At 41.4% G+C, this 27755-nt stretch overlaps 3 protein-coding genes across 8 annotated transcripts in view; 1 reads left to right on the top strand and 2 right to left on the bottom strand.

Moving 5' to 3' along the window:
- Window positions 1-5243, bottom strand: part of lrrc7 (leucine rich repeat containing 7) — an 80508-nt gene extending 75265 nt beyond the window's left edge. The window contains exon 1 of the mRNA XM_058072556.1: window positions 4755-5243. The gene's annotated coding sequence lies outside the window, so the exon portion shown is untranslated. The remainder of the gene's footprint in view (window positions 1-4754) is intronic.
- A 1214-nt stretch (window positions 5244-6457) lies between these two features.
- On the bottom strand, window positions 6458-12080 carry LOC131129836 (nuclear autoantigenic sperm protein-like). 3 transcript variants are annotated; one of them, XM_058073733.1, is made up of 14 exons: window positions 11912-12080; window positions 11483-11527; window positions 11297-11413; window positions 10231-10311; window positions 9901-10010; window positions 9126-9178; window positions 8991-9061; window positions 8213-8286; window positions 7924-8112; window positions 7643-7815; window positions 7500-7577; window positions 7361-7429; window positions 6855-6980; window positions 6458-6616 (listed from the first exon to the last, which is right to left on the bottom strand). In XM_058073733.1, the coding sequence occupies exons 1-14, from the start codon at window positions 11947-11949 to the stop codon at window positions 6593-6595; spliced, it is 1248 nt and encodes a 415-aa protein (XP_057929716.1). In that variant the 5' UTR covers window positions 11950-12080; the 3' UTR covers window positions 6458-6592. The 3 variants fall into 3 exon arrangements, with proteins under 3 accessions (XP_057929716.1, XP_057929717.1, XP_057929718.1); XM_058073734.1 differs by having other exon boundaries at window positions 11297-11410; window positions 11912-12079; XM_058073735.1 differs by lacking the exon at window positions 6855-6980.
- Window positions 11991-27755, top strand: part of LOC131129835 (glypican-5-like) — a 33423-nt gene continuing 17658 nt past the window's right edge. Inside the window, exons 1-8 of one of the 4 annotated variants that reach the window (XM_058073731.1) lie at window positions 11991-12264; window positions 13702-13806; window positions 17220-17381; window positions 20596-21146; window positions 22470-22652; window positions 24614-24792; window positions 24855-24914; window positions 24996-25118. In XM_058073731.1, coding sequence (XP_057929714.1) covers window positions 13755-13806; window positions 17220-17381; window positions 20596-21146; window positions 22470-22652; window positions 24614-24792; window positions 24855-24914; window positions 24996-25118 — 1310 coding nt within the window. In that variant the 5' untranslated portion in view covers window positions 11991-12264; window positions 13702-13754. Of the gene's footprint in view, window positions 12265-13230; window positions 13807-17219; window positions 17382-20595; window positions 21147-22469; window positions 22653-24613; window positions 24793-24854; window positions 24915-24995; window positions 25119-27755 lie in introns of those variants that run through there. The other 3 variants (XM_058073732.1, XR_009129900.1, XM_058073730.1) reach the window with 3 other exon arrangements.

The following is a 27755-nucleotide window of genomic DNA, read 5'->3' as shown; positions in this document are numbered from 1 at the left end:
AGTTAAATATTATAATCAATAATGTCCAAATGGTGTGCATTACTGCCATGAAGCATAGCGCACCAAAACAGTCCAAAGCAGGAGCGTGAAAAAAGAGATGAGTAATCCGATCCTGCACTCATTGCCGCGATGATTGATTGACAGGAGGCAGCAGAAGAAGAGAATGAAATGGCAGAATTCACCTACTTATCTGTCAGTCCCTGGTGGTGTAATGGTACAGCTGCTGCCTTTAAAGGATGATCTCATCCCTGAACAGTTTTTTTTTTATTCTGTTAATTTGTCATTGCAAAACAAATTTATTAAACAATTTGTATCACAGAGGACATCACACATTATGTAAAAATTATCAACAACTTGTAAAGGTCTGAAGAGTCAATCAGAGGGTGTTTGCTTCCGTGTGTGTGTGTGTCGGGCATCCTGTGTGTGGGTGGACAGTGATCAGAGTTGTCATGTTGAACAGAACATATCTGCATATTCATACTCAACTAATCATCCATCCATCCATCCATTTTCTATGCCGCTTTTTTTACTATAGGGTCGCTGGAGTCTATCCCACTAGACTAGACTTTGGGCGAGAGGAAGCGTACACCCTGGACTGGTCGCCAGCCAATCGCAGTGCATATTCGACGAATCAACTAATGCAAAATTGCACACATACGCACATTTTCAATAAGATACTGTATAAACACAGTTGGAAGACAGCAATGTCACGCAATGATGGACACTCCAGCATGCATGAAGGAAAACTGGGAAGAGCAAAATCACAGCTGACTATAACAAACAGAAAAGCAATGGGTAGAGGACAAACTGTGTGGGATGATTCTCTCTTTCCAGTGCTATGGAAACTTACAAGCCACATAAGAGGAAACAAGACAAGACAAACTACTGACGTTTGCGATGCTTCAAACTCACCGTCACTGGACTTTATCTTCCACACACAATTAACACGTTTTGTACTCTTTAACAACACACTTGCTGCACTCATCTGAGTCGCTGCACCTTTTTCGCAGTCTTACAGAGAGAATGAGTCAGACTCTCGATCGGTGTGATCAATCGGATCAAGTGTCCCCGGGCTGTTTATGCTGGCAGGCAATTTACTTGTGAACAATGCAATCAACCTATAATAATTAACTTCATGTTTAATTGGGGGGAAAAAGTGAATTCACCTATGTTTGGAATGGGTGGGTGAACATAAGAAGGGTCGGGCTTCTTATTCTCCAAGGAGAATGTTTCCAAGGGTAAAGGGGAGACCATCCGTCCATCAACTATTCTGGAATTTAAGCTTGAGCCTATCCTAACTTGGATTGTGGGAAAATGGTAAAATACACCCTGGAGTTTTTGGTAAATGTCAAATAATATGCCATCTACTGTTAAACCAGGACGACCAGTCCAGGGTGTACCCCGACAGCTGGGCTAGGCTCCAGCATACCCACAACCCTAGTTAGGATAAGCGGCATAGAAAATAGATGGGTGTTAAAACAGGATCTGCCAGCAATCCCGTTTCTTTTAGTGTTGCTGGCTAAAATTGATTTATTGCCAAAATACGTTTAAAATTAATCCCTTGTTTATTGCAGTTAATTGGTTCCAGACTTGACCATGATGATTGAATTTCCGTAAAGTAAGATTTCTTATTTATATGTCAAAATTTTCATCATTAGAGCATAGAAAACCTAGTCACAACCATTTGAATAATGTTTTTAACATTATTAGAGGCCTCTAGGCATGAACTAACACCCCTATAGTTACCATTATATATTACCCAATATGGTAGAATAATTTTAAATAAGCCATTTAAGACATAAACAAGACTCAGTTTCAGTTTTTAAGGTATACCACAGTAAACACTACATTTGTCCCTCATACTGTTCCTGAGGTCCTACTGTTTCCAACTATGTGGAAATACTTTGTAACTTCCTGTATTATTCATCCTAATCTGAACTGGAAAAGTTTGTGGAAAAGTGTGACCTGTCACTGTGGAATAACGTAACAATTTTTGTTAACAGTTTGTGTTTTTATTATTTATGTTCATGTTTATTGCTTATGCCCACCGAGAGGGCAGCAAAAAAAAAAAAAAAGTGTGGTCCATCTAATGATTTTGCACATCTTAAGCACATAGCGGTACTGGACATAACTAAACTGTTTTCTGATTCAATCCTCATCAATGATCAAAATCTCAAATCTAATGAAAATCGTCATGCTTGTTTTTCTCATATGTCTTTTCCAGTCCATTCCTTCTGTTTGCTCCCTTTTCACATCCTTGCTTATTGCTCACCATTTCATAATCCAAGAGTGATGCAACCATACCGTAACTATACACAGACACACACTCAACTGCCTTCACATCCAGGGTACTTATACTATATTATATAAATCAGATCTTACTTTACTTTCAGTTCATTCCTACACAACATGCACATTTGTGAATTCAAAACACACACCGTAATAAACACCTGAATAAATGTAGAAACAGTGCAAAAATGGACTGTCGGTCAGTCCTGTCTTTGCAAACAGAGAGCTCACTAGGAGTTGAATAAATTTGTATTCTGTCCATGCCAATCAAAACATTCTTCCTAGAATTCTCTGGTTGTAAATCCTATAATAACTAGTTAAAGGTTTCAGGATGTTTTTTAAACTTGTATAGGTCAAGCCCTATTAACCTCCTGTTAGTGGTCATCAGTGGCATGCAGTCAGGGGCTTTTTCTGCTGGCCTAACCATTGTCATATTGGTCCCATTAAATTACATACATTTCTTCCCAACAGTCTATTATCTTCATTTCGTAGCCTGTTTCTTGGTTGCAGTGCTTCCAAAACTGTATGATACATTTTTTGTCAGCCTCTATGTGTTGTCATATAAATGTAATTTGCACAGGGCCTTCAGAATCAAGAGTGCTGGCCCATGTGACATACACACTACATTAAAACCTCATTATGCAAAAAATTCAGAATGTGCAACAGGTTTCAAATAATTTCCATCCTATTTCACAAAAAAACATTCAGAAATCCAAAGTGCCACCCGAAAAGTGCAATGGTCTTCCCAGAATTCATTTGGTAGAATCACATGAAGGCTTTTTTAGTTATCTCCAAGAATCCTCAGCGATGTCATGCCATGTCGTGAAGGCAATTTTAAGTTATGTAAACCTATGGATGATTTCTGCCATCTGTCAAACTCTGTCCTCTTCCTCCGCCATCGAGCTCACCTCGAAAGGTAAAGTGTTATTTGTGTTCTATTTATGCTCAGCATGAGCGCCATCTTTACAAGCACCGGTATACTGCCGATCACATGACAAGAACTACGGAGAACTTGGAGGCTTTCAAAACTAAGAATGCTGTGGCAACTTCAAACATGGTGGTGGAAACATCATAATCTGGGGCTGTTTTGCACAAAGAGGATGAAATATTGAAGGATAAATTCTAAAAAAATTCACCTCAGGAGGCAGGAGCCAATCACGAGCCATCAGTGCACTTACAATGAAACTGTCAAGCCATTGGAATCACAAGTGTCATGTCATTATATACTGTATAACAACATAATCTGATGGTCTCATCTTACCAACAGCTCTAAATTCATCACACAGCAGCTTAACGCTCAAGATATACCAGAGAACTATACAAACATGTGCCAATACAAGTTTGAAATGGGGGAAAAAAGTTTTCCTATAAAAGGTGCCACATGTTGATACTTGTTTTTGATGCCCTCGTTACACCATGGAATTGTAATTTAATTATTTTATTAATTTTAACCTGTGCCAATTATCATTTTAATACCCTGGAAAACACTGTACTCATATTTTATATAAAAAAATGACTGCAAGATACTGCAAATTGAGACTCCTGTTTCATCTCTTTGCTATGCCACTGCTCTGCATACTGTTTACTGAAGCAGAAAAGAAGCCCAGATACTGTATCTGCAGTAGACAGAGCTGTGAAGATGTGTTGTTTCCTCCTACGCTGTCAGACAGTACTTGTACAGGAATTAAGACACACAGCTATGAGACTGAAAAGCTTAAGAAATACCTGATTAAGTCTCCAATCTCTGTTACTATTACATTTTTAATGTTTAACACACCTGAAAGAAAACAGTTCAGTGTCCTCAGATGGTAATGAAAAGGACTCCCACTGGGGAAAGCATTAAAGCAGAAAGTCCCTGATGGTGCAAAACTGAGTGCTAAGGGCATGGAGGAAGCAGCTGTCATCTTACCCGAGGTCACTTCCAGTTTTAGGGAAGCCTGGTAGAATGCATACTATGCACTTGCACTTCAAATCCGCATACCAAATTCAAAGCATTACAGTGCTAATGTGCATGAACTGTGAAGTCTTTGGAGAGTTTGGTAGTGGAGCACCTCATGTTATGTCATTGTCTTATACTGAACTTTAGAACATGCAATGGAAACATGTTACTGATATCCAGGGAAAGATAAAGATAACATGAGTGTTGCATAGTTAACTCCATGATGGCATAAAAAGATTATGTAATTCATGCTCCTCCTCCTCCTGTAGATAGTTGAAAAGCCTGTGTCCAATATGACTCACATATTGTTATGTATTTAGTTTTTGTCTCCCCTATATTTCCTTGTAGCCTTTACATGACTGATACTGTACACAAGGCTTTAACAGCCACACAGAACCTGTCTTTCTCTCACTCCTACGCATGCAGAACTGTCAAAGCCTTAATCCCATAATTCATAACAGAACATGAACAATGGAACGATAAAGCAATCCAATGTAAACAGAAAAGTATTGCAGAGCTTTCTCACCAACAAATTGTCCTTCTCCGTCTCTTTTCACCTCAACCGGCTCTTCCCAGTCTTCTTCCGTTCATCTTTTCCTCTAAGAACCAGCAATCACGGGAATACTTCAGACCATAGGCATCCTTGTCCTTCTTCCTCTATCCCTCGCACTCCTCCTCTCCAGATTTCTCCCCAGTCTCTGGAGGGAAGCAGGAGCATCAGTGGTACACTGCTGCGCGCTCCGCTGCAGGAGGCTGCATGTCAATCACATGGGTAACCTTGGAAACCAGCCGGCCCGCCTCTAGCCTGTCCTGATTGGTTGACCAAAGGCACAACAGAAGTCACAAGTCCAAACGGATCCACAGATGCATTCTGAAAGCTGTGACGGGATCATGCGTGCATCCAAAACAAACAGTTTGGAATTGCAGTACGTGTGAATTCTCAGTCTCTCTTTCTCCTCTCTGACTTCAGAGGCTTTTAATTTGATAGTTGCCTAGCAACAAACAGGCATGTGCACATATACTTTACCAGGCAGGGGAGAAGTGGGAGTTCAAGTCCTTAACTCTCTTTCCCTCTGTAGAGGTGTGTTGAATATTTTAGTTCTCTGCAGCAGCTTGTTACTTCAGAGTGCACATCCTTATCTGGTCTGTAACAGCAACAATAGTCTCTTGACAGTACGATGCAATGCAGTATGTCTACTCATATTTATCACATTGACGCTGCTCAATTGGGCTGACAAATAGCAGGACAAACGCTAGTAAGGAATGTATACGGAGGGCGTAACTTAAGTTGAATTCACGTTTTGAGTGTAGATGTCAAATGAAGCAAATTATACTTCCACAGTAAGAGAAAATCCTCCACATACTTTTTAGACCACACAACCACGGATAATTAAGATGAGGTTGGTATGTTCAGAGTGTCAGTGAATGCATCTTGCCGTCATCGCATGAAAATGTGGTTCCCCGTCAAACTGACTAGAGAAGTGTCTATGAATTGGAAATACGTATGTATATGATGTTGGTGTGTTCATGTCAGAATAGTTAAGAGTGGCTGACATGCTGTCAACATGCGCTACTAACATTCAACATCGTTAATGAAATAAAGTTACCGTTGTTAACCCACTATTTTTGACAGTCCATATGTAACAAATGTGAAGAGTCGACCCCAACCCACAATTAACATACAGAACATCACTAAAGCATCTAGCAGGGCTGAAAACTACATCCAAGTCCGTGAGTGTGGCATAAATATTACTAGTAGTCAATATCAACAATTATGGGTTGCCAACTGCAAAATTTAAGCTAAAAGAAAATAGAACAAAACTTGTTAATGGTTAAGGCACATTGCAAAATAGGAAGGAATGGTAAGAGACATATGGTCATTTTGTGTACATTGAAGTGAATTTGTCTCCTTGCAATATTGTCACAAATCAACCTAATCCGGCACAGTAGTCTACACTACAATATTGTGGACGAACACAACCAGGATTTCTTAACCTAATGGAGTTGGTACCGTCACTTATGTGGTGGCTAAACCTTTGGCCTGTAGTGTGTCCTTTTGATGCAGGTGTACCACCAAACATTTTCCAACAGAAGTGGTACTGGAAATTACGGAAAGGTAACAACGAGCTTTAAATTGCATTTTGTTTAGAAAACAAAAGCTTCCAGAAGATGTGTACTAGCTGTTCTTCACCACTAGAGGGCATTGTGTCAAAAAAAAAAGCCATAATGTGCATCTGCAAATTCATTTACTGCAAGTATACAAAACTGGACAGACAAATTTATGAAAATGGATCTTATTTACAACAAAGACTTTGACTGGTGGTTGGGAGGACATGCTGTGCTCGTCTTTCAAGAAGAGGCTCATCACGCTGAAGACTGCACAGGAGCCTAAAAGGGAAAGAATTAGTAAAAGTTAAGCCGAACATGTTTACATTTCATCATTTAGAAAGGCTTTGCTCAGGTGGCCAAATGCGACCCTCTTCATTGATCAGCCATGAGCTGAAAAGTGACAAATTGAAGCGCAACCCAATTCCACCCAAGTAGCGCCAATGTCGGAGGTACTAGCTACAGTAGATTAGCGGTGCTACCTTGACTTATTTCGGTACAATACAAGCCTAACACTCGCCTCCTGTGACTTTTCCTTCTCAACTCCGTTGCTGGTACTAGAGTCCCCACTGCCATTAACTGTGGCTTCCTGTTTTGCCTGCTTAGCATCAGCATCCTTTACTGGGCTCTCCTCCTCTGGTTTCCTCTGTGTAGAAATATAGAAGGTGGGGGGAGTGAAGACAATACCTCAAACTGTAAGCCATGTTGATTTAGGGGGAGAAAAACCAAAATATGGACAAGACCACCAATTAATGCATCATGCATATAGCCCACACAAGACAAGCTGTACAACTAGGCAGACATTGAACACATCTGTCCAAAACAAGTCACTCCAAATATGTTACACAAGCTACAGATAGGGAAGAGAGATCAGAAACCCGATGGCTCAAAATATGCCTTTTGAACATGTTAACGTCATTAAAGTTGGTTATATTTGGAGAAGCAAAAGCAAGCCCCCCCACCACCACACGGGTTTGCCCAAAAAAAAAAAAAAAAAACAAAGATGCCAAGGGTTGAAAGCCTCACCTTTTTCCTGACCAGATGAGAGATGTCCGAGGCCACTTTGGAAGATGATTCAGTTGATTTTACTTGGATCTTGGTGGGGGGGGGGATTATATTATTAATTAGTTACTTTCTACAATTGGCGCTTGATATGGATTCTTACCTGGGAAGGGGCAGCAAAGGCTGATGGGCCACCGTTTTCACTAAAGCATGCTGCTGCTGATGATGATGATGCGCCACCCTGTAAGAAATGTACCATCAGCATTAACATTTCACAAATTAAGAGAATTTTGTTTGTGAACCTACAAGAGTCTGTTGGATGGCCTGGGAGGCAGCACTGGCCGTCGTCTGGCTCTCTTTGGCATCTTCTACTTTTTCCTTGATGTCAGGCAGAAGCTGTTTCAGTTCTTCCATCTCAGTCTTCTCGTCTGCAGCACTTTCTGTGCCCTCTGCAGCATCTATGACCTCCTGCAACATGCCTACAGACAAAAACTCAATTTAGGAACAAGACTAGGTCATCCAGCTGTGGTCAACTTAATTTAATGCACGTGTTAAATGAGCATATATGTCACAGAACGTTGTCTCACCCAGGCGGGTCTCTATTACTTTTATGGAGCTGTTGTAGTGCTGGATGGCCTGGCTGTACTGATCCATGTAACAAAGTGTTGTGGCAACATGGTAATGGGTCTCGGCCAGCAGGCGGCTGTGAGGAGGAAGGTGCTTGAGCTGCAGCGCTAAACACTCCTGGAAATCATCTAGTGCCTGGGGATAGTTGCCTTTACAATGAAGCACAGGAGTCAGAAGAGTAGAGGAAAAACTTGAAAATTGTTCAAATTCAAGCACCCTACCCAAAATATGAAATTTAACCAAACATACCCGACTCGGCACTGACTTCGCCAAGTTTTAAGAAAGCCTGGGCTGCCATGAGCTGGTCTTCTTTGCTTTCCTTTCTGAAGGAAAGACGGCAAACAAAGTTAAATAAATTGGCAATCGGCAAGAAAACAAGTGACCAAAGCAGTCATTTTTAACATTTTCTACCGCTTAGCCTCAGGAGGGTTATGGGCATGCTGGAGCCTACCCCAGCTGCCTTCAGGCAAGAGTACACCCTGGACTGGTCGCCAGCCAATCACAGGGCACATATAGACAAACAACCATTCACACTCACATCAATTTGGAGTCACCAATTAACCTTGAGTCTCCTAGCTGTGTGGACTGTGCACTAACCACTCGCCCATTATGGAGCAAAGTCACAATACATTTAAGTTTTAATAGAAACAGTTGCAATTTTTTTTAAAACTGGTGGAGCCATTCATGCTTCAGCCCACTAGCTTGTCCCATCACTTACATGTTGCAGTTTGTGACTTTGTAGAGTCTTTGTGCAAGGTAGTGGTTGTCATTACTTGCGAGAGGTTTAATCAATTAAAACAGGACTATTATGAAACGTCGGTTATCATTAATAGCCATTGCATTAGACTACTGTAACTACTCTTGCAAATGCGCACGTAATCTTTCTGTGCCGTGGTCAACCTATTTCAATCATCCCAAAGGAGGGGAGAGTGGCGTGTCAGGGCCGTACATCTGGCTTTTTCCACTAGGAGCACAGAGCAACTGGCCTGATGTGCATCTGCCCTTAACTCCATCATCTTGTCCTCACCTCTTGTAGATGACCTTTGCCACCTCCAGCATTTCCCAAGCCAATTGTAGATTTCCAACCTCATCCTCTTCCTGACAGAGACAAGTTATTAAAAAATATGTATAGATTTCCTCAATACATTGAGAGGCAGCTTACCTTTTCACCATTTTTCTCTGCAGCCTCGTCATCATCATCGTCGTCGTCATCATCTGAGGGGGAAATAATTTATTGTGACAAGGCGTTGGCACACAAGCAAAAAAAAAAAAAAAGTACATTTCTATAGTGGCTTTCCATTACACCAATGTGACATGTACAAACATACAAATCAAAACACCCCCCATTTAGTGTTGCACCCATCATGCATGTGTTTATATTTAAGATCTGCCTGCCCTCCGATCCGTCTTCAGATACAGAGTTGCCATCTTCTTGGTCCACCGCAGTCTTCTCACCATTCTGCTCTTCAGTCCCTTCCATCTTTCCTTTCGCAGTCAGACTCTCCGTAGCACCGTTCACAGAACTAGGGCTTTTCTCAAGTCCATTCACTTGTGCTTCATCAACCAGAGTCAACATTTTTCCGGTCACGTCAGAAGCAGAGGCCTTTCCGGAGTCATTGTCGACTTGTTTGGTTGGAGACTTCGTACTGTCATGTTCGCGCTTCACCTCAGTGGTGCTTTTCTCATCCTCCGACTCCAGCTTTGTTTCTACTGCCTCAGGCTTCTCAGCCATGGCATCATACACTTGTTTTCGTAGATCATCGCGAGTGTTTTCTGCACCAGAGTGGCAGGTAGGAAATCAGTTTTAGATTGTCATTTGTCTCATTTCCCCCAAAATTTTACTTTGGCAGTCTAGATTTTTTTAAATCTAATGTAGAGCATTACATTGTTATTTTCAGGCCAATCTCATTTAGCAACACTAAATATGAAACCTTTACCATCAAGGTTCTTGGCACTCTCGATATTTGAGTTACTAGGTTGCTCCTCCTCATCTTCAGATTCTTCTGGGACTCCCTCCAGGGCATTTCCAAGGACTGTGTTCTCCATCCTAAGGAAAAAAAAATCAATGTAACCTAGGGGCCAACCATTTAGTGCCAACATGGGACAGAAACACTGTTTAATCACTACTTGCCCCTCAGTCAAATTAAAATATGTACTACAGCAAAATGTACAAACTGCAGACTGGGGGCCATTTTCAGCCTGCAGCTCTATAGTCCTATTTACAGCAACCACAACTTGAAAATTCCCACTCAATTGGCCCTCAGTACCTGGCAAGCTCCAGCAGGGACTTCCCACACAGGAAAAAGGCCTCACCACACTCATCTGCAGTGTCCCCATACCTGGCAGCTCTGCAGAGACATGCAAGTAACATAGTACAAAGCTGATGGAAGCAGTTCGACATTTTTTGGTCAATTGAACATTGAAGTTACATGCTTGGAGGGGGAAGTGAACTGAAAGGGGACCCATTATGCCAATTTTTCTGCCCTTTGTATTGAGTTCTAAACTCGTAGAGTAGCTACACACAATAACCCGTAGAGAAAACTTTCTAGATCTTCCAGAATATGCACCTATTCCAGCTGTATTTCCAAAGCTGGTCAGTTTTTTGTTGTTTTTTTTTTTTTAATTGTGATTGGCCACACTCCCAAGTACTCAGAGTGATAACGTAGGTCCGCGAGTGCAGGCATAGTGTGTTCGACATTAATGCACCTTTCCAGACAAGAGTAGGCGGCTTCTCCCAGCCAACGCTCTTGCCTATGTGAAAGCGAACACAGTGGACACACTATGTCGGCATAGTGGACACAATATGCCGCTGTGCGTCCAAAATTAATGCACTTCGCAGGGAATGCATGCCACTTCTGGCTTCAGCAACAATTAGGCGAATATCACGTTCATGTTTACAAATACAGTTGATGAAAATATTTCCCTTGCTGAGGATCACCAGCTACAACCACTTCTGCCTGAGCTTACCTCGTAGAAAGTTTTCCTGGGAGCCAGAGCCGACAGCTGTAAACAGACTGAAGCAGAGCTGTGGGGAGGGTAGTCCTAGAGACTGGTCTACAGTGTATGGCCATATAAAAAAAAAGCCTGTCTCTTTGTGATGTCAGTGCTAAAAAAAAAAAATCTGAAACCGAACATTCAGAACCATCCCAAACTTCTTTCAGACAGACAGACAACTGTACTATACTTTAAAATGTGCAAACCTCATTGAAACTCTGGCATTGTTTAATACAGCATTCTAACATCATTTCCAAGTCAGAAAAGTGGAAAAAGTACAAGATGTCTCCTTTAACAGTTGTGTAGACTGCTCTATAAAGCTTAGCCACATATACTTACAACATGCCACATGCGTCCTGAAAGACACTGACCGCCGAGACGACGTCACCCATCACTAGATGTCTGTTTCCTGTGCCGATCATTTTATTTGCCTCCTCCATGACGTCTACAGAACTGCTGGAATGCAGACATGCATGTCAAAACAACGTAAACAGTTGACTCCGTGCAGGGCGAAGCCATACTCACCTGTCCATCGCAGCTGCTGCCGACGAGCATGGCTTCTCGTCCACGCTGCGGTGAAACACAAGCAACACAAGTTCAGTCAGAACTCATGAAAACGCCGAAATACACTCAACTTGCACAGAACGCGTCCATTTGACAGATAACGTAACCGTCCGTTAAGACATGGCACTGTAGCCTAGCTGTATTGTTGTTAGCATGACAGCTTGCTAGTTTGTGCTACCATACTAGCAACACTTGTGAGTGCGGTTAATGAGCACCGAGTGCATAACAGTTGCTAAGTGGTTCCAGAAAGTACACACATCTACAGACACCACTACTACATGCTATAACGGCAATAACATGACACGGTCAACGTTAGCAAACATCAATCGAGTGGCTAACAAGGGTCGTGTGCCGTTCGAACGTTAAAGTGCCAAATTAACCAGCTTTTACCTCTCAGAGCTTGACGCTACGGATGTTTCCTCTGGCATCGTCTCAAGGATTGGAAGCAGGGCAGTGTCGCACTTGAGCTACAGTTTCAAGACCCGTGTGGAGGTCTTTGTTGGCGCGCTTAAATAGAGGAAAATCAGGCTTTCTATTTCCGCTCGAGTCGGAACGCGGGAGATTGTCTTTAAAGGGGCCGCAGCACAGCTAGCAGTGGATTTCATGGGCTGCATTACATACACCGATACAGTAGAAGGCGGTATGAACTGTAAAGTCATGGATGCAACCTGCTATTAAACCGAAGAAGAAAGAGTGGTGAAAAAAGAAAGAAAAAACAGAAACGAATTCAAGTAGGAGTCAAGGTTGGTGGATTTAATGTGTATGAGGAGACACAGCTAATTAAAGACTGCATTTTGCATTTTTGTACATATTTAGTTGTGATTTAGTAATTTAAAACAGCACCACGTTTTTATAATATAATATAACATATTGAATTTCACAATAATGTTTATTAGTCAATAGTGTGGGTCGTCACCTAAGAGAAAATAGTTGTGACAAGCACCTAGCAAATAGCAAACACATAAAGGAGACCCGTTAGTACCGTTAAATGTTACAGTTATGCCACAAGTACAAGTTTTAAGTTTCCCCCAAAAAGTGTATTCCCAAAATGACCAGCAGGCGGTGCCCAAACTCTTTTTTTTAATCTCAAGATGGCACTTGGTGTGGGCGATACTGTAAAATGTAATATCAATCCGATTCCCAGAGCAAGTGAACCCAGAGCCGTAACCTGCGATACCGATAGCTTACACTTTTTTTCAAGATCATTGGCGTTAATTTGTTATCATTATTGTAATTAGAATAAAGGACACACATTTCAGGGCTCCAGACTAACTCTATTTTACTCTGAGCACATGGCCCCCAAATTAACACTTCCACACTTGCAAAGTAAACATTCACATTTCATCTCATTTTCACTGTAGTACTGATAAATACTGTTTACTGATAAATACCGCCCTATTTTCATGCACAAAGGCCATCCTGACAATATAACAGTGCCTGCAAACTATTAAATATATTCCAGTATTCATTACATACAATAATAACTGCAAAAAAGCTAAACAACCATAGTACTCATCGCTGTCACTCATTCATATCCTTTGGCTTATTGTCCACAAAGCCCTATTTGTGTTCAAGGACGTATTCCCTGAATGAGTTTTTTTCACCAAATAATATATAAATATAATATTAATGTAACAATATCAACAGTACAACAATAAAAAATATATACTTTTGAAAACAGACTGAGACTAACCCTGGTATCGATACTAACACCTACTTAACACTTCTCGTCTGGTTGAATGAAATCTGAGGTCAAGATCAGCCGTTGCAGGGAATCATACAAATGGAAACTGTAATTTCCCCATGATATAATAGAATGAATAATGGTCCTTGCTTTCAAATGCAGTAATATCTGCAATGCACATGTCAATTATGCAATCAAGTATAGTGAGGAAGTTCAAGAGAGAGGCCAGTGAGAAAGAGCAAGAGCATAAGAGAGAGAGAGAGAAGTGGGGGCACTGAGGCTAGTGGGATCCAGGCAGGCTCAGGCTTCATATGCAGTTTTCGCTCACAGTGTGCACAGTGGAACTTTTCAGGAGTCATATTTACCATCCAGTTCTCACCTTTCTCTTGTCGTCTTTCTTCTCCTTCTCACTGAGATGTTGCAATGTTCCGTGCCGTCTTGCAAAACGTGGATTTGTGTCGGGTGATTTTGTTATATTTTGTTTTTGCACCGGAAGCTGGCTGCAGATCAGCCTATGCAGACAGCTGTCATGAGGTGAAGACAGCATACATGATGCGCCAAATAGGCCAGGTGGACATGGTGCCAGACAGACCCCTAACAGGTCAGTGAGTCACTTATTCAGCATTGTTGGATGTCATACCTTGAATAATTTGTAAAATATATAAAAAAATATATATTAATACTACAATTCATGTCATCCCATTTTCTACAAATAAAATGTAATACAATTACCGAAAGAGTACTGTCCAGACAGTCACTTGAATAAACAGTCATTGGTTGAACGGTTGATGTGTTTTGCAAAAATGTGTGCGGTAGTAAAACGCCATCCATAGTTAAACTAATCTTGCAAACTAATATTTAACACCCACCCAATGTTTAGACCCCTAACTGCTGTAACACAAGGCCAAATTCCAAATTGAGGCTATCATCACTGTGCTGGTAGGCCAGCACCTCACAGCGAGAGGCTATTTCTGTTGAAAATGAACATAAATAGCCTGGGACATATAGACAGTATACACGTTGCTGTGTGGCGGTGTTAAAGTGGTTGTGATCCCAATTTGTAAGTTTTATTTACTTAATCAGCATACAATCCTTCTCATTTTAGATTCATTTCTTTGATAACTGTTAAGTAGTGTCAGTCTGAATTAGAATGTTCTTCCTGCTTGCCATACTCAGTTTAAAATCGCTCCGGGAGTGGATAGTGATCCAATTAAAAGTCAGATATCAGCAGGTAAGCGTACACTGTTAATTTGCCTTCCTTTCCTTGCCTGCACTCACAGGGTGTAATAATTATAGTGACTGAATATCACTCAGTTGTTGTGTGTGGACGGTAAACGTGTGGTTTTTGATTTTTGTCAAAAGAAATGTGCCACATTATCTCAGATTTTTAAACCTTATGTAACAACAGAACATGAAGTTAATTTACAGTAATAATAATAATTGGCTCCATACCTGACTGTTATAAGTGAATGTCCACATAGTAGAATTCCTTATTTATAAACAGAGTATTTTTGTGGTTAGGGCATAAAAAAGCAATTTATGACCTTGTAAATGCTGTTTTTTTTTTAACAATATTAGAGTTTCCTACAGAAGAAATAACACCCCTATGGTCACCCTCACATTAATCTTACCCAATATCCATCCATCCGTTTTCTATACCGTATATCCTCACTTCGGGTCACGGGCATGCTGGAGCCTATTCCAGCTGTCTTGTGGTAGGAAAATGGGAGGAAACCCCACGCATGCATGAGGAGAACATGCAAACTCCACAAAGAGACGCCCGGGCAGGGAATCGAACCCACATCTCCTAGCTGTGTGGCCTGCGCTCTAACCACTTGATCACCATGCAGCCATCTTATCCAATATAGTAGACACAATAAGAGTAAATAACCCATATAGGTACAGCTGTCATTTAAAATTAATTAATCAAGATTAATTATAATGGTAATTAATCACCATTACCAACCATGTCTGAAATATGCCCTATTTACTGTCAGATCATATAGTTAATAGCAAGGGTGCAGCCAGGGATTTGGGCCCAATTATTCATTTTTCAATAATTATTATTTTTGAAAAGGGCTGCACAGTGGCCGAGTGGTCAGCATGTAGGCCACACAGTCAGGAGATAGGGAAGACCTGGGTTTGATTCTCCGCTTGTGTGTTCTCCCTGTGCGTGTGTGGGTTTTCTTCGGGTACTCAGGTTTCCTCCCACAAGTTAGGTTAATTGGTGACACTAAATTGTAATATTAAAGTCTAAAATATAATATTGACTGATCAGTGATGAATGAGGTGTGTGTGTAAACTGGCCCACCTATGAATTGTTTATGTGTGAATAGAAGACATGAAAAAAAAAGATAAACATCCAAAGGGTCTTCATTGTGTTATGAAGCCAAGGATATCGAAGGCGTATGTCACTGAATAGCTGAACAAATGTGTGTGTGTGCGCGTGTGTGTGTGTCAGGTCACACACTGGTGAACAGTCCATTCCTCTCATCCCTCTCCCCCTTGATCTCGGTCAGCTGCTTGACAGTTTGGCACACACATACACATAAAACAAACACAAGCTCGCACACACGCTTCTACACACACAGAGAACCAGTTCTGTTTCCATCACCACAAAGGACATTGCATTTACAGTAATTTCCTGCAGACCTCCCTTGACTATAACTGTAACCCAAGCCTATTGTAACATACTAACTTTTATCTCTTCACCAAGGAATGGGGTCAACAACTTGCATCCCCAAAAGGACCCCCAATAATGTGACTGTGTTAACAGCTTTATGTCATCACAATGCAAGTCATGTATGTAATGCATGCAAGGCATCGCATTGGGTCCCAACTGGCTTGTTTGAAAATTATTTTCGTGAGGCCTTGTTGTCAGGTGTATGTAATGCCTTTGGACACTCCTTCTTCAACACTTTACTTTGAAAATACACTAACAGAAAAGGTTTGTCACACATATTTTATATCCAAAACCACATTTGGAAAGCAAAAAAGGGCATTGTGTACCAAATATTTGACAATTTTGACTTCTGTGAAAATTCTTTCACTTCAGGGGCCGCCACAGCAAATCGATCTCTGTCTTCTGGATCTGTCTCTCTCACACCAACTACCCTCATGTCCTCCTTCACTACATCCATAAATCTCCTCTTTGGTCTTCTTCTACGCCTCCTACCTGGCAGCTCTAAACGCAGCATCCTTCTACCAATATATTCACTATCTCTCTTCTGGACATGTCCCAACCATCTCAATATCTTTGGGTATTTTTTTTGGGGGGGGGGGGGGGGGGGGGGGCTTCCTTTCATGGTTCACGGTTCATGTTTGTCGCGATTTTGCTGTGCTTTACGTGGAGGAGGTTTTCTGAGAAGAATTCATATTCATTCATTCATTCAGTCCTGCATCCTTTATGCATGTGCGTATATGATGGGTATTTTACTCAAAACTGTAATACAATTTAGTTTTTCGAGGAGAACATAAAGAACATAAAGCATACTGTTACCTCTGCTATTTAGTGTTATAATTCATTCATTCATTTATTCATTCTCTACCGCTTATCCTCACGAGGGTCGCGGGGGTCACACCCCAGCTGTCTTCGGGCGAGAGGCGGGGTACACCCTGGACTGGTCGCCAGCCAATCACAGGGCACATATAGACAAACAACCATTCACACTCACATTCATACCTATGGACAATTTGGAGTCGCCAATTAACCTAGCATGTTTTTGAGAACATGCAAACTCCACACAGAGATGGTGGAATGGTGGAGGGTGGAATTGAACCCGGGTCTCCTAGCTGTGAGGTCTGCACACTAACCACTCAAACACCGTGCAGCCATAGTGTATAATTAAAAAACTTTTTTACCTTTGTGTACTGCAGTTGCATCACCTGTGGGACCTTGAACACATTTACGTACACCTGGAGAAATGACCTCTTCTGATACACGAAAATCCTTGTACAGTTTGTTATCTTGCTCACAAAACATGTTTGATTGAATCTATTTTCACGTTCATTCAGATGACTCTCTCCGGGTGTGTGTCCACTCCGGTCCTGGGTGCTGTACCAGTAAGATGGAGGATGGTTACATGGCGGCTGTACGCAGCGAGACGCAGCAGAAGATGCGATCCTACAGCTTTGAGCTCAAATACCTGATCGATGGACACAGCAAATCCTACCAAGGTTTGTTACTAAATTACTACACAGTAAATACAGTAGTATTACTACTACTATTTAGTCTTATTAGACATTTGGCTAGTACCAAATGTAATGGTTCGATAAATTGAAGATAACTGACAAATACTGAGACCTCATTATAATGTTTCAACAATTCTGTCAAGTGCTTGTAGGACCTTTGTCATTCACACTTTGTGTGTTTATCATGATATAGCTAGTTTGTGTCAGGTTTATGGTGTGAGGCCAGTTTATTTAGTGAGGCGCCGCAGTGGCTCGCCAAACAAACAACTGATGTCCAATGGCCTTTGAGAGAGCAAACTCTCAGGGAGAAGGAAAGTGGAAAACTTTGTTACAACTTTCTATTTGCTTTCCATGTCCATCTATGTCGGAGGCTACAATAATCAGGTTTTGTTCTTGACCAATGAGGGAGCAAGGGACGAAGAATGTTTACATTCAGTACGTATCCCCACCAAAGTGTTGTTGTCATGGGCAACAGCCGGTCTCTAACGGCCTGCTTTGAATAGGAGGAAGAATACTCTGCTTGTCCACTTGTCTCTCAACACTATTCATCAGTGTGTGTTTGTGTGTGTGAGAGAGAGAGAGAGAGATACAGCATGTGTGTGTGTGTGCTTGGAGTGCACACATTCTAAGAAGGTTAGAATTGATGAGACCCAGACAGACATAGCAAACATGGCTTTTTTCTGACTCTTTTTTTTGCCTGCTAAATGTAAATGTTCTCTAACTTAGTTTCAGCTGTTATTCAGACATCCTAAACGACTACTAGACCATACATGGACAACACACAAGACGCAGTAATGAGCATATTCACTGTATGTTTCACACTGTTTTTTTTACATTCGTTATTGACAAAAGCACAAATCATTTATGTTTTCTATGCCAGAAATTACTACTATGATGACACACAAAGTGAAAAACATTGTACCTTTAATTAATTAATTCATTTTCTACCACTTGTCCTCACAAGGGTCGCGTGCTGGGTGTGCTGGAGCCTATCCCAGCTGTCTTCACCCTGGACTGGTCACCAGCCAATCACAGGGCACATATAGACAAACAACCATTCACACTTGCATAACTATGTCGCCAATTAACCTGACATGCATGTTTTTGGAATGTGAGAGGAAACCAGAGTACCCGCACGGGGAGAACATGCAAACTCCACACAGAGATGCCAGTGTGGAATCGAACTCGGGTCTCTTAGCTGTGTGGCCTGCACGCTAACTACTCGGTTCACCGTGAAGCCGTACCGTTTTGGTCACAGGAAAACAATTCATTAATTCATTCATTCATTTTCTACCGCTTTTTCCTCACGATGGTCGCGGGGGTGCTGGAGCCTATCCCAGCTGTCTTCAGACAAAAGGCGGGGTACACCCTGGATTGGTCGCCAGCCAATCACAGGGCACATATAGACAAACAACCATTCACACTCACATTCATACCTATGGACAATTTGGAGTCACCAATTAACCTTGCATGCACGGGGAGAACATGCAAACTCCACACAGAGATGACCGAGGGTGGGATTGAACTCGGGTCTCCTAGCTCTGAGGTCTGCGCGCTAACCACTCGATAACATATATAATGTGTAATATATAATGTAATGATAATGGGGAGTGAAACACTTAAGCTTTCACAAGTTTGATCATGTCAACTTGATTGCAGATGATAACATCATTTTGGCCTATTGGATTCAGTTAAATTAGAGCGACACCAGTGTTCTTCAACTGATTAGCTGACTCTCAAAGGATCCCCTCTGCTAAACGCACTCATTATAGGCCACTGGAGTAACTGAGACATGCCACAGCCATTGTAGCCAGGCTCTGTTTACACCCTATAGTATGTGTGCGTATGTGTGTGCGCTTGTGAATATGCTGTCTCCATGTGTTTCATCTAGCACTGGAAGACCCTATTGCCCTTCCCTCCACATCACAGCTGTCACCCAATCACAGAGACTGAAGCAAAGGTCACATGACCAGAAGAGACTTATCCTTGTCACTTGATGCTGTTTGTGTTGAAGCAGCTCCTGCCAGGAAAGGGGCATGCAAACATATAAAGGCCAGACCTTCACACCCAGTACTTAGGCCATTTGATCCCCACCCCTGCAGTCGCAGTTTTGTCTACATGAATCGCTGCTTCTTTTGAGATAACCCCAAATAATCAGCTGATTCTGGTAGATTAATTAACACAATGACACTATAAAAAACAACTGTGAATGTTATGTGTTTATGAATCCCTGTTGTGTAGCTAGCCAGGTGTCTGCAGCTGTATGAAGTTGTTGCATACAAGCATGTACGTTAACTGGCCTATGAGGTGGTGAAAGTCACGGATAAATAGGTGTCTCTCTCCCTTGCACCCAGTTGTCTGTGTGTGTGTGTGTCAGGATGCCATTAGATTGACATCACCATGTTCAAATGGCAAGTTTCAAACATAGACACGCACCACTGGCATATAGTCACTGTGGATGGAAGGGAACAGTGCACTGTATTAGATCCTGTCAGGCATAATAAACAAAGTAGATCATGAGATTGGGCTCATAATCACCTGTCTATAGATAACAGGGTAGTGAAAGTAAGTAACAGGATGCATACGTTTGTGCTATTTTAGTTTGTAGCCATTTGGATAAAGCGACTCAAGGTTAGTCAGGAATGCTAATATGCAAGGTTTGGAAGAATGATACAGGAAGTGTAACTTTTTTTAAAATGTAAAGAAAATCTTGATCAATCAAAGTGATGGAATTAAGGTATTAATCAATGGAAATATTATTTGCTATTAATCGCATGATGTCCATAGGTAATAGTAATAGGTAAATAGTAATAGGTAAATTAATTGCAGATAGAAAGAAGGTTTTATCTACCAGTGTTCCGTGACCAGGACAAGAACCTCCTTGCACCTCTTGAAGGCCAGGTTCGACTAAGGGTTGTACCTTTCTCAGGCAGCCTTCTTGAAAAAGGGGACCAAAATCCCGATCTGCCAATCTGGAGATATGTTCCTAATGTACATGCATTGTTGAAGAGACGTGTCAACAACATGCAGAGCCTTATGAACACAGGAAAAAACTTTACTGCAGCTGCTTTTAAGGATCCCATCTCATCATAACCCAACATTTGACAGAACCTCAGGTCTACCTACAGTATATACAGTGAATTTTATAACAGTGAATAATGACCTTTTCCTCTGTCCTTTTCTTGTCCTTTTTCTTTAGATACCTTTGATTCGCTAGTGTCCTTTACATCTAATTTGACCAACACCCTGTTCGACAGCGCCTACGCCAGCCTTGCATCAGACTGTCGTCCCCTTGTACATCAGCTTTTCAATGACGTCAAACGCCATCTTTCAGGAGACCCTAACTCCTCATTGGAACACGCCGTGCGGCGTTTCTATAACGATCTCTTCCCATTGGTTTATCGCCGACTTCTTAACCCTGGTATTGGCCATATGTTAGCCCAAACTTTTTCCTCTCCCTCCTCACCCACTAATGAAGACTGCCTGCGGATGACGCAACAGGATATCAGCCCATTCGGGCCCCATCCTCGACTTCTGGTCTCCAGCCTTTCCCGTGCACTTGGAATTGGCCGAGCACTGAGCCGACTGCTAAGATTGGCGGGGGACGTTGTGGATGCAACAGAAAAGGCAACATTTTCTAGAGAGTGTGGGCGGGGCTTAGTGAGGATGCAGTACTGTTCCCATTGCAGAGGTCTGACGCTGATAAGGCCCTGTACTGGACTGTGTGTTAATGTTATGAGAGGATGCCTGGTAAGTCTTTACATTTGTACATACTTTATAGCTAAATCTCTATACTGATCTTGTATTTCTATCCTGATCCTGAGCGACCATTCCTAAAATTAGTTGTGTTGAGCTACGTATTATATGGTTTATTGTGAACTAGTGCAGGTTTCTCAACTTTGCCAATAAATGTAATCTGGGGTTTGTAAAATACAGACAGTTGACAGCATCTTATAAACATTAAACAAAATAACTCTCACAGTAGAGATATTTTGGCAAAGAAAAATGACAGTGCTAATCTTACCTGATAGTGTGTTCAAAGTAAATGGTTTATGAGAGTCAAGAACAGCATAGTAAAACATGCCTTGCCGAATGTTCATGGTAGCCACCATGGTGGCCAAGTAAATTATTCCTCATATCAATTATATCCCTGTGACTGGTAGTAAATTGGATAATTAAGCAATGTAAAATAAGCACATAAAATATGTATTCAATTAAAATGACTCAAAACAATGGTACAAAATGTACATAATCGAAATGGAACCTGCCAGTGGTGATCATCCACTCAATCCGGCCGTGTACCCATTGGGGCTCGAACCCTGATCCCCACTAAATAAGAGTTGAGCTGCGCTAGCCGATGAGCTTGACAGCCTTAGCTGTCTACTCATCTTCACGGCCTTTCTGGTGTCAGGAAGTGACATTTGCTAAGTACTTCTGCACAACCACAGCAGCTTGCATCAATTACACCAGATAGTATTTACAGTATCTTTACACAGCCACAGCATCAATAGCCTGAGGATGAGCTGAAATGAAATACTAAGCACTGATCAAAATGTGTATGTTTGTACAGTGCCAGGGGCAACGTTTGCATGTGTTAAATCCCTAAAATCAAGCATGCTTCTGCGTTAAGGCGCTTCATTTCAATTTATATAGCGCTAAATCACAACAACATTTATCTTATGGCACTTTAAACATGAAGGTCACACTCATAAATGAAAACAGAGAACCAACTGAAACACCACATGAGCAAACACTTGGCGACAGAGGCAAAGCTCTTGAAACCTTGAACACAACCCAGGTGTTGTGGGGCGGCTGTCTGTCCCGACTAGTTGGGTTGAGATTGAAAAATAGAGTGCAATGGGTGATTGAACAGGAGAGTCTTTATCTTAGTCCAATGAACATAGAGGAGTGTCTCTGATACATATTAGTGTATCAGGGGTCATTTCTAACTATATTCATTGCATAATCCTCCCCCTAAAAACGTATAGCTTGCTAGTAGCAGCAGCAGTAGCAGTGAGTAATATCTTCCATTCAGATGTTTACACATTATGTTATTTTCATCCTTTATTTTAGGTGGGGATATCAGAGCTTGCTGCCCCCTGGAGGAGTTTGGTTGTATTGCTCCAACAGTTAGCAGCTACTTTAGCAACCAGCAGCAACCACAATAGCATGGAGCTAGCACTACTGGCGGTCAGGAACCATGTGAATGACGCCATCCTGCACGCACAGCTGCATGGGCCGCGGATCACAGCAATAGTAAGTCTAATCACAATGCCAAAGGGTGCAAGGGGAATCGAATTTAAAAGAAAAGCACTCATTTGTTACTTTCATTCATTCATTCATTTCCTACCGCTTATTCTCATGAGGTTCGTGGGTGGGCTGGAGCCTATCCCAGCTGTCTTCGGGGCAAGAGGCGGGGTACACCCTGGACTGGTCGCCAGCCAATCACAGGGCACATATAGACAAACAACCATTCGCACTCACATTCATACCTATGGACAATTTGGAGTCGCCAATTAACCTAGCATGTTTTTGGAATGTGGGAGGAAACCGGAGTACCTGGAGAAAACCCACACATGCATGACAAGAACATGCAAACTCCACACAGAGATGGCCAAGGGTGGAATCAGACCCGGGTCTCCTAACTGTGTGGCCACTCATTTGTCACTTGTTAAATCATATTGGCAGTTCAAACAATTGAATGTGATCTTATGAGATGTCAAAGACATATAAATTACGTATAAACTTTATTAAGCGGGGTTAAATTCAAATTAAAATAATTTCAGATTGAAACTGTTTTGACAGTTTCACTGAAGTTGTTCAAGTTTTAAATCGTTATTAGCAGAGGTGTGGACGTGATTCACACAAAATGCACAATTTTAATGACTTTGGACTCGACTTGACAATTTCAGCAAAGACTTGAAACTCGACCTGGACTTTGACATGCATGAGTCGGGACTTGACTCTGACTTTACGATGAAAAAACATAATAAGAAAACATAATTTACTTAACTGACTGATGTAAAAAAAATGGAATTCATTACAACAAAGTCGGGAAATCAGGGTTTGAATCCCTGTGCATGTGTGGGTTTTCTCCGGGTACTCCGGTTTCCTCCCACATTCCAAAAACATGCTAGGTTAATTGATGACTCCAAATTGTCCATAGGTATGAATGTGAGTGTGAATGTTTTTTTGTCTATATGTGCCCTGTGATTGGCTGGCAACCAGTCCAGGGTGTATCCCGCCTCTCGGCCAAAGTCAGCTGGGATAGGCCCCAGCATACCCCCGCGACACTAGTGAGGATAACCGGTATACAAAATGGATAGATAGAATTCATTTTGGTTTACATTATGAAAAGACCCTTGCATGGTCAACAGTGTGTATTTGTAAATTGGAATGAATACCACATCGCTTAATCATGCTTACCTCCATATAAAATCCACTCATTAGAATTTAGGACGCAGTCACGAAGGCTGTGGGTTTCTTTCAGCTTGTCAATTGGACCTCCTCACAAAAGCCTCACACCTAGTTGGGCTAAAAACAGATTCACTCTTTAGAGAATCTGGGCTTTCCCTCAGTCTTTGTGTGACTGTGCGTGTGAATACAAATCCAATGTCAGACAAAGGATCTGGTTGGCAGGACAACCCCATACCCAGAATGCTGCTTGGTTCTGAGTGATGAGAATGTTTCTGTGGCTAATCTCTGGACAAACAGACGACACACAAATAACACGCACACACTGTTGGAAGAAGATATTGAGTGGTCCGCCAACTTTTCAGAGAACACTTTGGACTCACTGGAGTAGATTCCTGGGAAGTAAACAAACACACAAACTTAATCATGCTATTAAGAGAATATCACTTCATTAAATGTTGATTAGTCCTTTCATTCATTACACATCAAGCCAAAACTAACATTCAGTCTTTTTTTCTTAGATTACCTTATCTCACACGAAATCAAACGATCAATTCTATTCTTTTTAAACTATGTGACAAAGAAAGTGGAAAAGTGTGGCCTGTGGGCCATTTGTGTCCTGCAGCTGTGTTTGTAATGGCTAGCACCATATTCCAAAATGACAATTAAACAGCTCCTCCGTGCATCACCAATTGTGGTGGAGGGGTTTGAGTGCCTGACTGATACTCACAGCTGCAGTATGTTAGGGTATCCCAAGGCCTTCAACCACCACATCACCACTTTTCAAACGTTGTTCTTATCAGGTAGAGAAGGTGTGTGGACCCCAGGCAGGTGGTCTTGTGCTGATAAGCGGACATCCTAACATCTCACACGCTCCAACCCCTGCTGCCTCTGTAACACAAATAACCTCAAAGAGGACGGCCATGACTTTTCCCTCAATGGGATCTGGTGCTCATCCCCATCTGCAGCTTCAAACACAAAGGTGAGGTACATACAATACAGGTAATTGTATTGTTTTATGTATGCACATGTGCCTCTCTGCAGGTTTTTCCCTCTCAAAGGATCCAGAAGTGACAAGAGCCGTAGTTTGAAAAAACTCTCAAGGTAAATTAATTAGATAATGAAACAATGACAATCCCTCCCTTTTGCAAACATTGACATGAAAATCAAGTCAATCTGTTTCAGGGAATTTGAAGGTTCTATTCAGCGGTACCAGTGGTTTTTCTCAGAGCTACCCGAGATGCTTTGTGAAAGTGAAATAGAGGTTGAGCAGCACACATGTTGGAGTGGTCAAGATGTCGTGGAGAGGTGAGCATATGTTCAGGTTTTGTGTATTTCATTCAACACACACAATCAGAAGTCATATTTATGTATTAAATGGCTTATTTTCTCTGATTATGTCTACTAAATTTGGTAATACGAGTGTAACGGTGACTATAGGGCTGTTATTTCATGTCTGGAGGGCTCTAATAATGTTAAAAGCTGCATTTAGAATGTTATAACCAGGTTTTTTTACGCTCTGACAATATTTCAGTTATACATAAGGAATCATGCTTTGCGGAAATTCATTTATCACAGTCCAGTCTGGGACTGATTAACTGTAACTGTAATGCTAAATACCCACCATGACAACAATGAATATGTGTCAGATTTCTCTGTACCTGTGTCATGCCTGGCGAGAAGCTATGCTTTTTTAATTTCTCATAATTATATTGCAAGTCTTGCAGCTTCCATCTTCACATGGTACAGATTTATGTGACGTTTCTGAACAAAAACAAGAAAACAATCCAGTCATCTGTCTGTGCAAGTGTGTTTTAGACTCATTTACCAGGGAGTTCTGGGGATCTGTCCAGTTAGTGTCTCTCTGACCTCTTTACATCGTCGCTTTTTCATCCCTCCATCCATCCATTCATCCAAGGATCCAAATACCCATTCATCTATTCAGACCTCCATTCATCTCTTGCAGCCTCTGACCCAATTTACTTACAAATGTCAGGGGTCTCAGTGAGCATAGTGAGAATAAAATAACTGTGACATTGACATATCAATGGGAAAGTGTGTGAGGGAATGTTATCATTGAGAAGCGTTTTAACTCACTTAATTATCTAAGTTATAAACCAGCATACGGGATTGGTTGATTTGGTTGTGTAAGAGCGCCCTCAGTCCAGTGCAGCTGTAAAGTGTAATGGCAAATGTCGTCCACAAGAGGGAAGCCTCTTGCTTTTGATTTGAACACCTCATTAACATTGTTTTGCTGCTGGTCTTGTGCCACACCCAAGGATTTCACAAGTTTTTGTTGTTGTAATCACAGCACTGCTTCCCTCAGGTGTTGTGTGTCATTAGATTCTCGTAATCACCTCCCTCAGAGCAGATCTCTATCTTAGATGTAATAATTTTGCTTGTTCTGTATAAAGATGCTTGTGTTTGCTTTTGTGTCCTTTTAATCTGCCTGTGCACATTACCAACATGTTAGATGTTTGCTACAGGGGATGAGAGGAGATGAGAAGAATGGTTCTTTGTGTGTGTATGTGTGTGTGTGTGTTACCTTTGGCAACAGTGCAGAAACTGAAGGCCAAGCAATGTAGCTGACAGTCATTATTTTGAAAGTGATATATTTCTGTCATTCTTGAGGTCTTATCAGGTATCACTCACAGTCACATATTGCTGTGCCAGTCTCTCGGCAATATTATCACCTGTCATCATACAGATAAAATGATCGGATATTCTGTAATCTTGGCAGTAGCTCATTCACAACAGCGGCACTGTTCCAGGAGGACATGTTTCACATGTCCTGGCAAGACAGACAACACCATGCACAATAGAAACTACATGCAATCAAATGTTGCTGTATTTATTCTAGATGAATTAATAGTACTGTAATTCAAGTAGTTTTTACATAGTTAATATTAATGTTAATGTTCAAGCTCCCTTTTTGGAGTTTGTGTGTTTTCACTGTTCTATCCATCTATTCATCCAGCTTCCCCCCATAGTCTGAAATAATGTAAGTAAGGTTATTTCAAGAAATTGACCATCGATTATTCACTGAGTAACATCCGGATGCCTTCAGCACACACCAGATAATTGGATGCAAGACTGCATTTCTGCAAGTTGTAGTGTGTGACCTTTTCTCACTGCACAAACTGGCCAACTGCAGTGAGAAACCAGTGTAATCTACTAAGCTTTCAGAAGACATTTTGCTCAAATCTGTCCACTCCTGCAAACAAGAGCATCGTTCTAAGTCAAACCTGTTTCACCATTTAGCTTTTCATTTTGGAGATTTCCTCAAGGTCCTTACAGTCAAAGTGAGGACAGTTTGGATTTGTACTTTTTTCTGACTGGGGGTACATAAATAATTGATATTTTCATTACATTTTTCATAGTTTCACTATGAAAAATGATTGTAGTTCCTCAGCTTTAAAGTACAGATTGCAATGACCCTAATAACTACCGTCCAATTTTCTGTCTGCCCTACCTGTCACTTTCACTCAATTGCTAATCAATAATAGCTGAAGGCATTCCTTTTAAAACACTACATGGCTGTTTCATTTTAGAGCCAATCTTATGCCCACCTTGACCACTATAGCTTTGTCTTCCATGGTTTGATTATACCAATAACAGTTTAGACATTAAAAAGTTGTGCCTCATGCATTAAAAGTATATCGGATAGACTTTTTTTGCAGTGTTGTTTTTCTGCTTTCTTCAGACAGGTTGTCTATAAAACCTCCAGACCTATTTGTCCCACTGACAGAGTGTGATGGTTATTGTAATTTATCTTGGATTTTTCTGGGCGATCACTTTGAATAGAGCCAAATATTTTATCCAGTCAGCGCTTCATTCCAGCTAGCCTGTGTTATCATTAGTGGTTAAAAAAAACAAAATGACCAAAAATGGCACATTCAATAAGTTTCAATTAGTAGTATCTAAACTTTGCCCAATTGCTATCAT

Source organism: Doryrhamphus excisus, chromosome 5 (assembly GCF_030265055.1).
Source record: "Doryrhamphus excisus isolate RoL2022-K1 chromosome 5, RoL_Dexc_1.0, whole genome shotgun sequence".
Lineage (NCBI taxonomy): Eukaryota > Metazoa > Chordata > Actinopteri > Syngnathiformes > Syngnathidae > Doryrhamphus > Doryrhamphus excisus.
The sequence above is the reverse complement of the archived record's forward strand: the minus strand, read 5'-3'. Positions and strand labels throughout refer to the sequence as shown.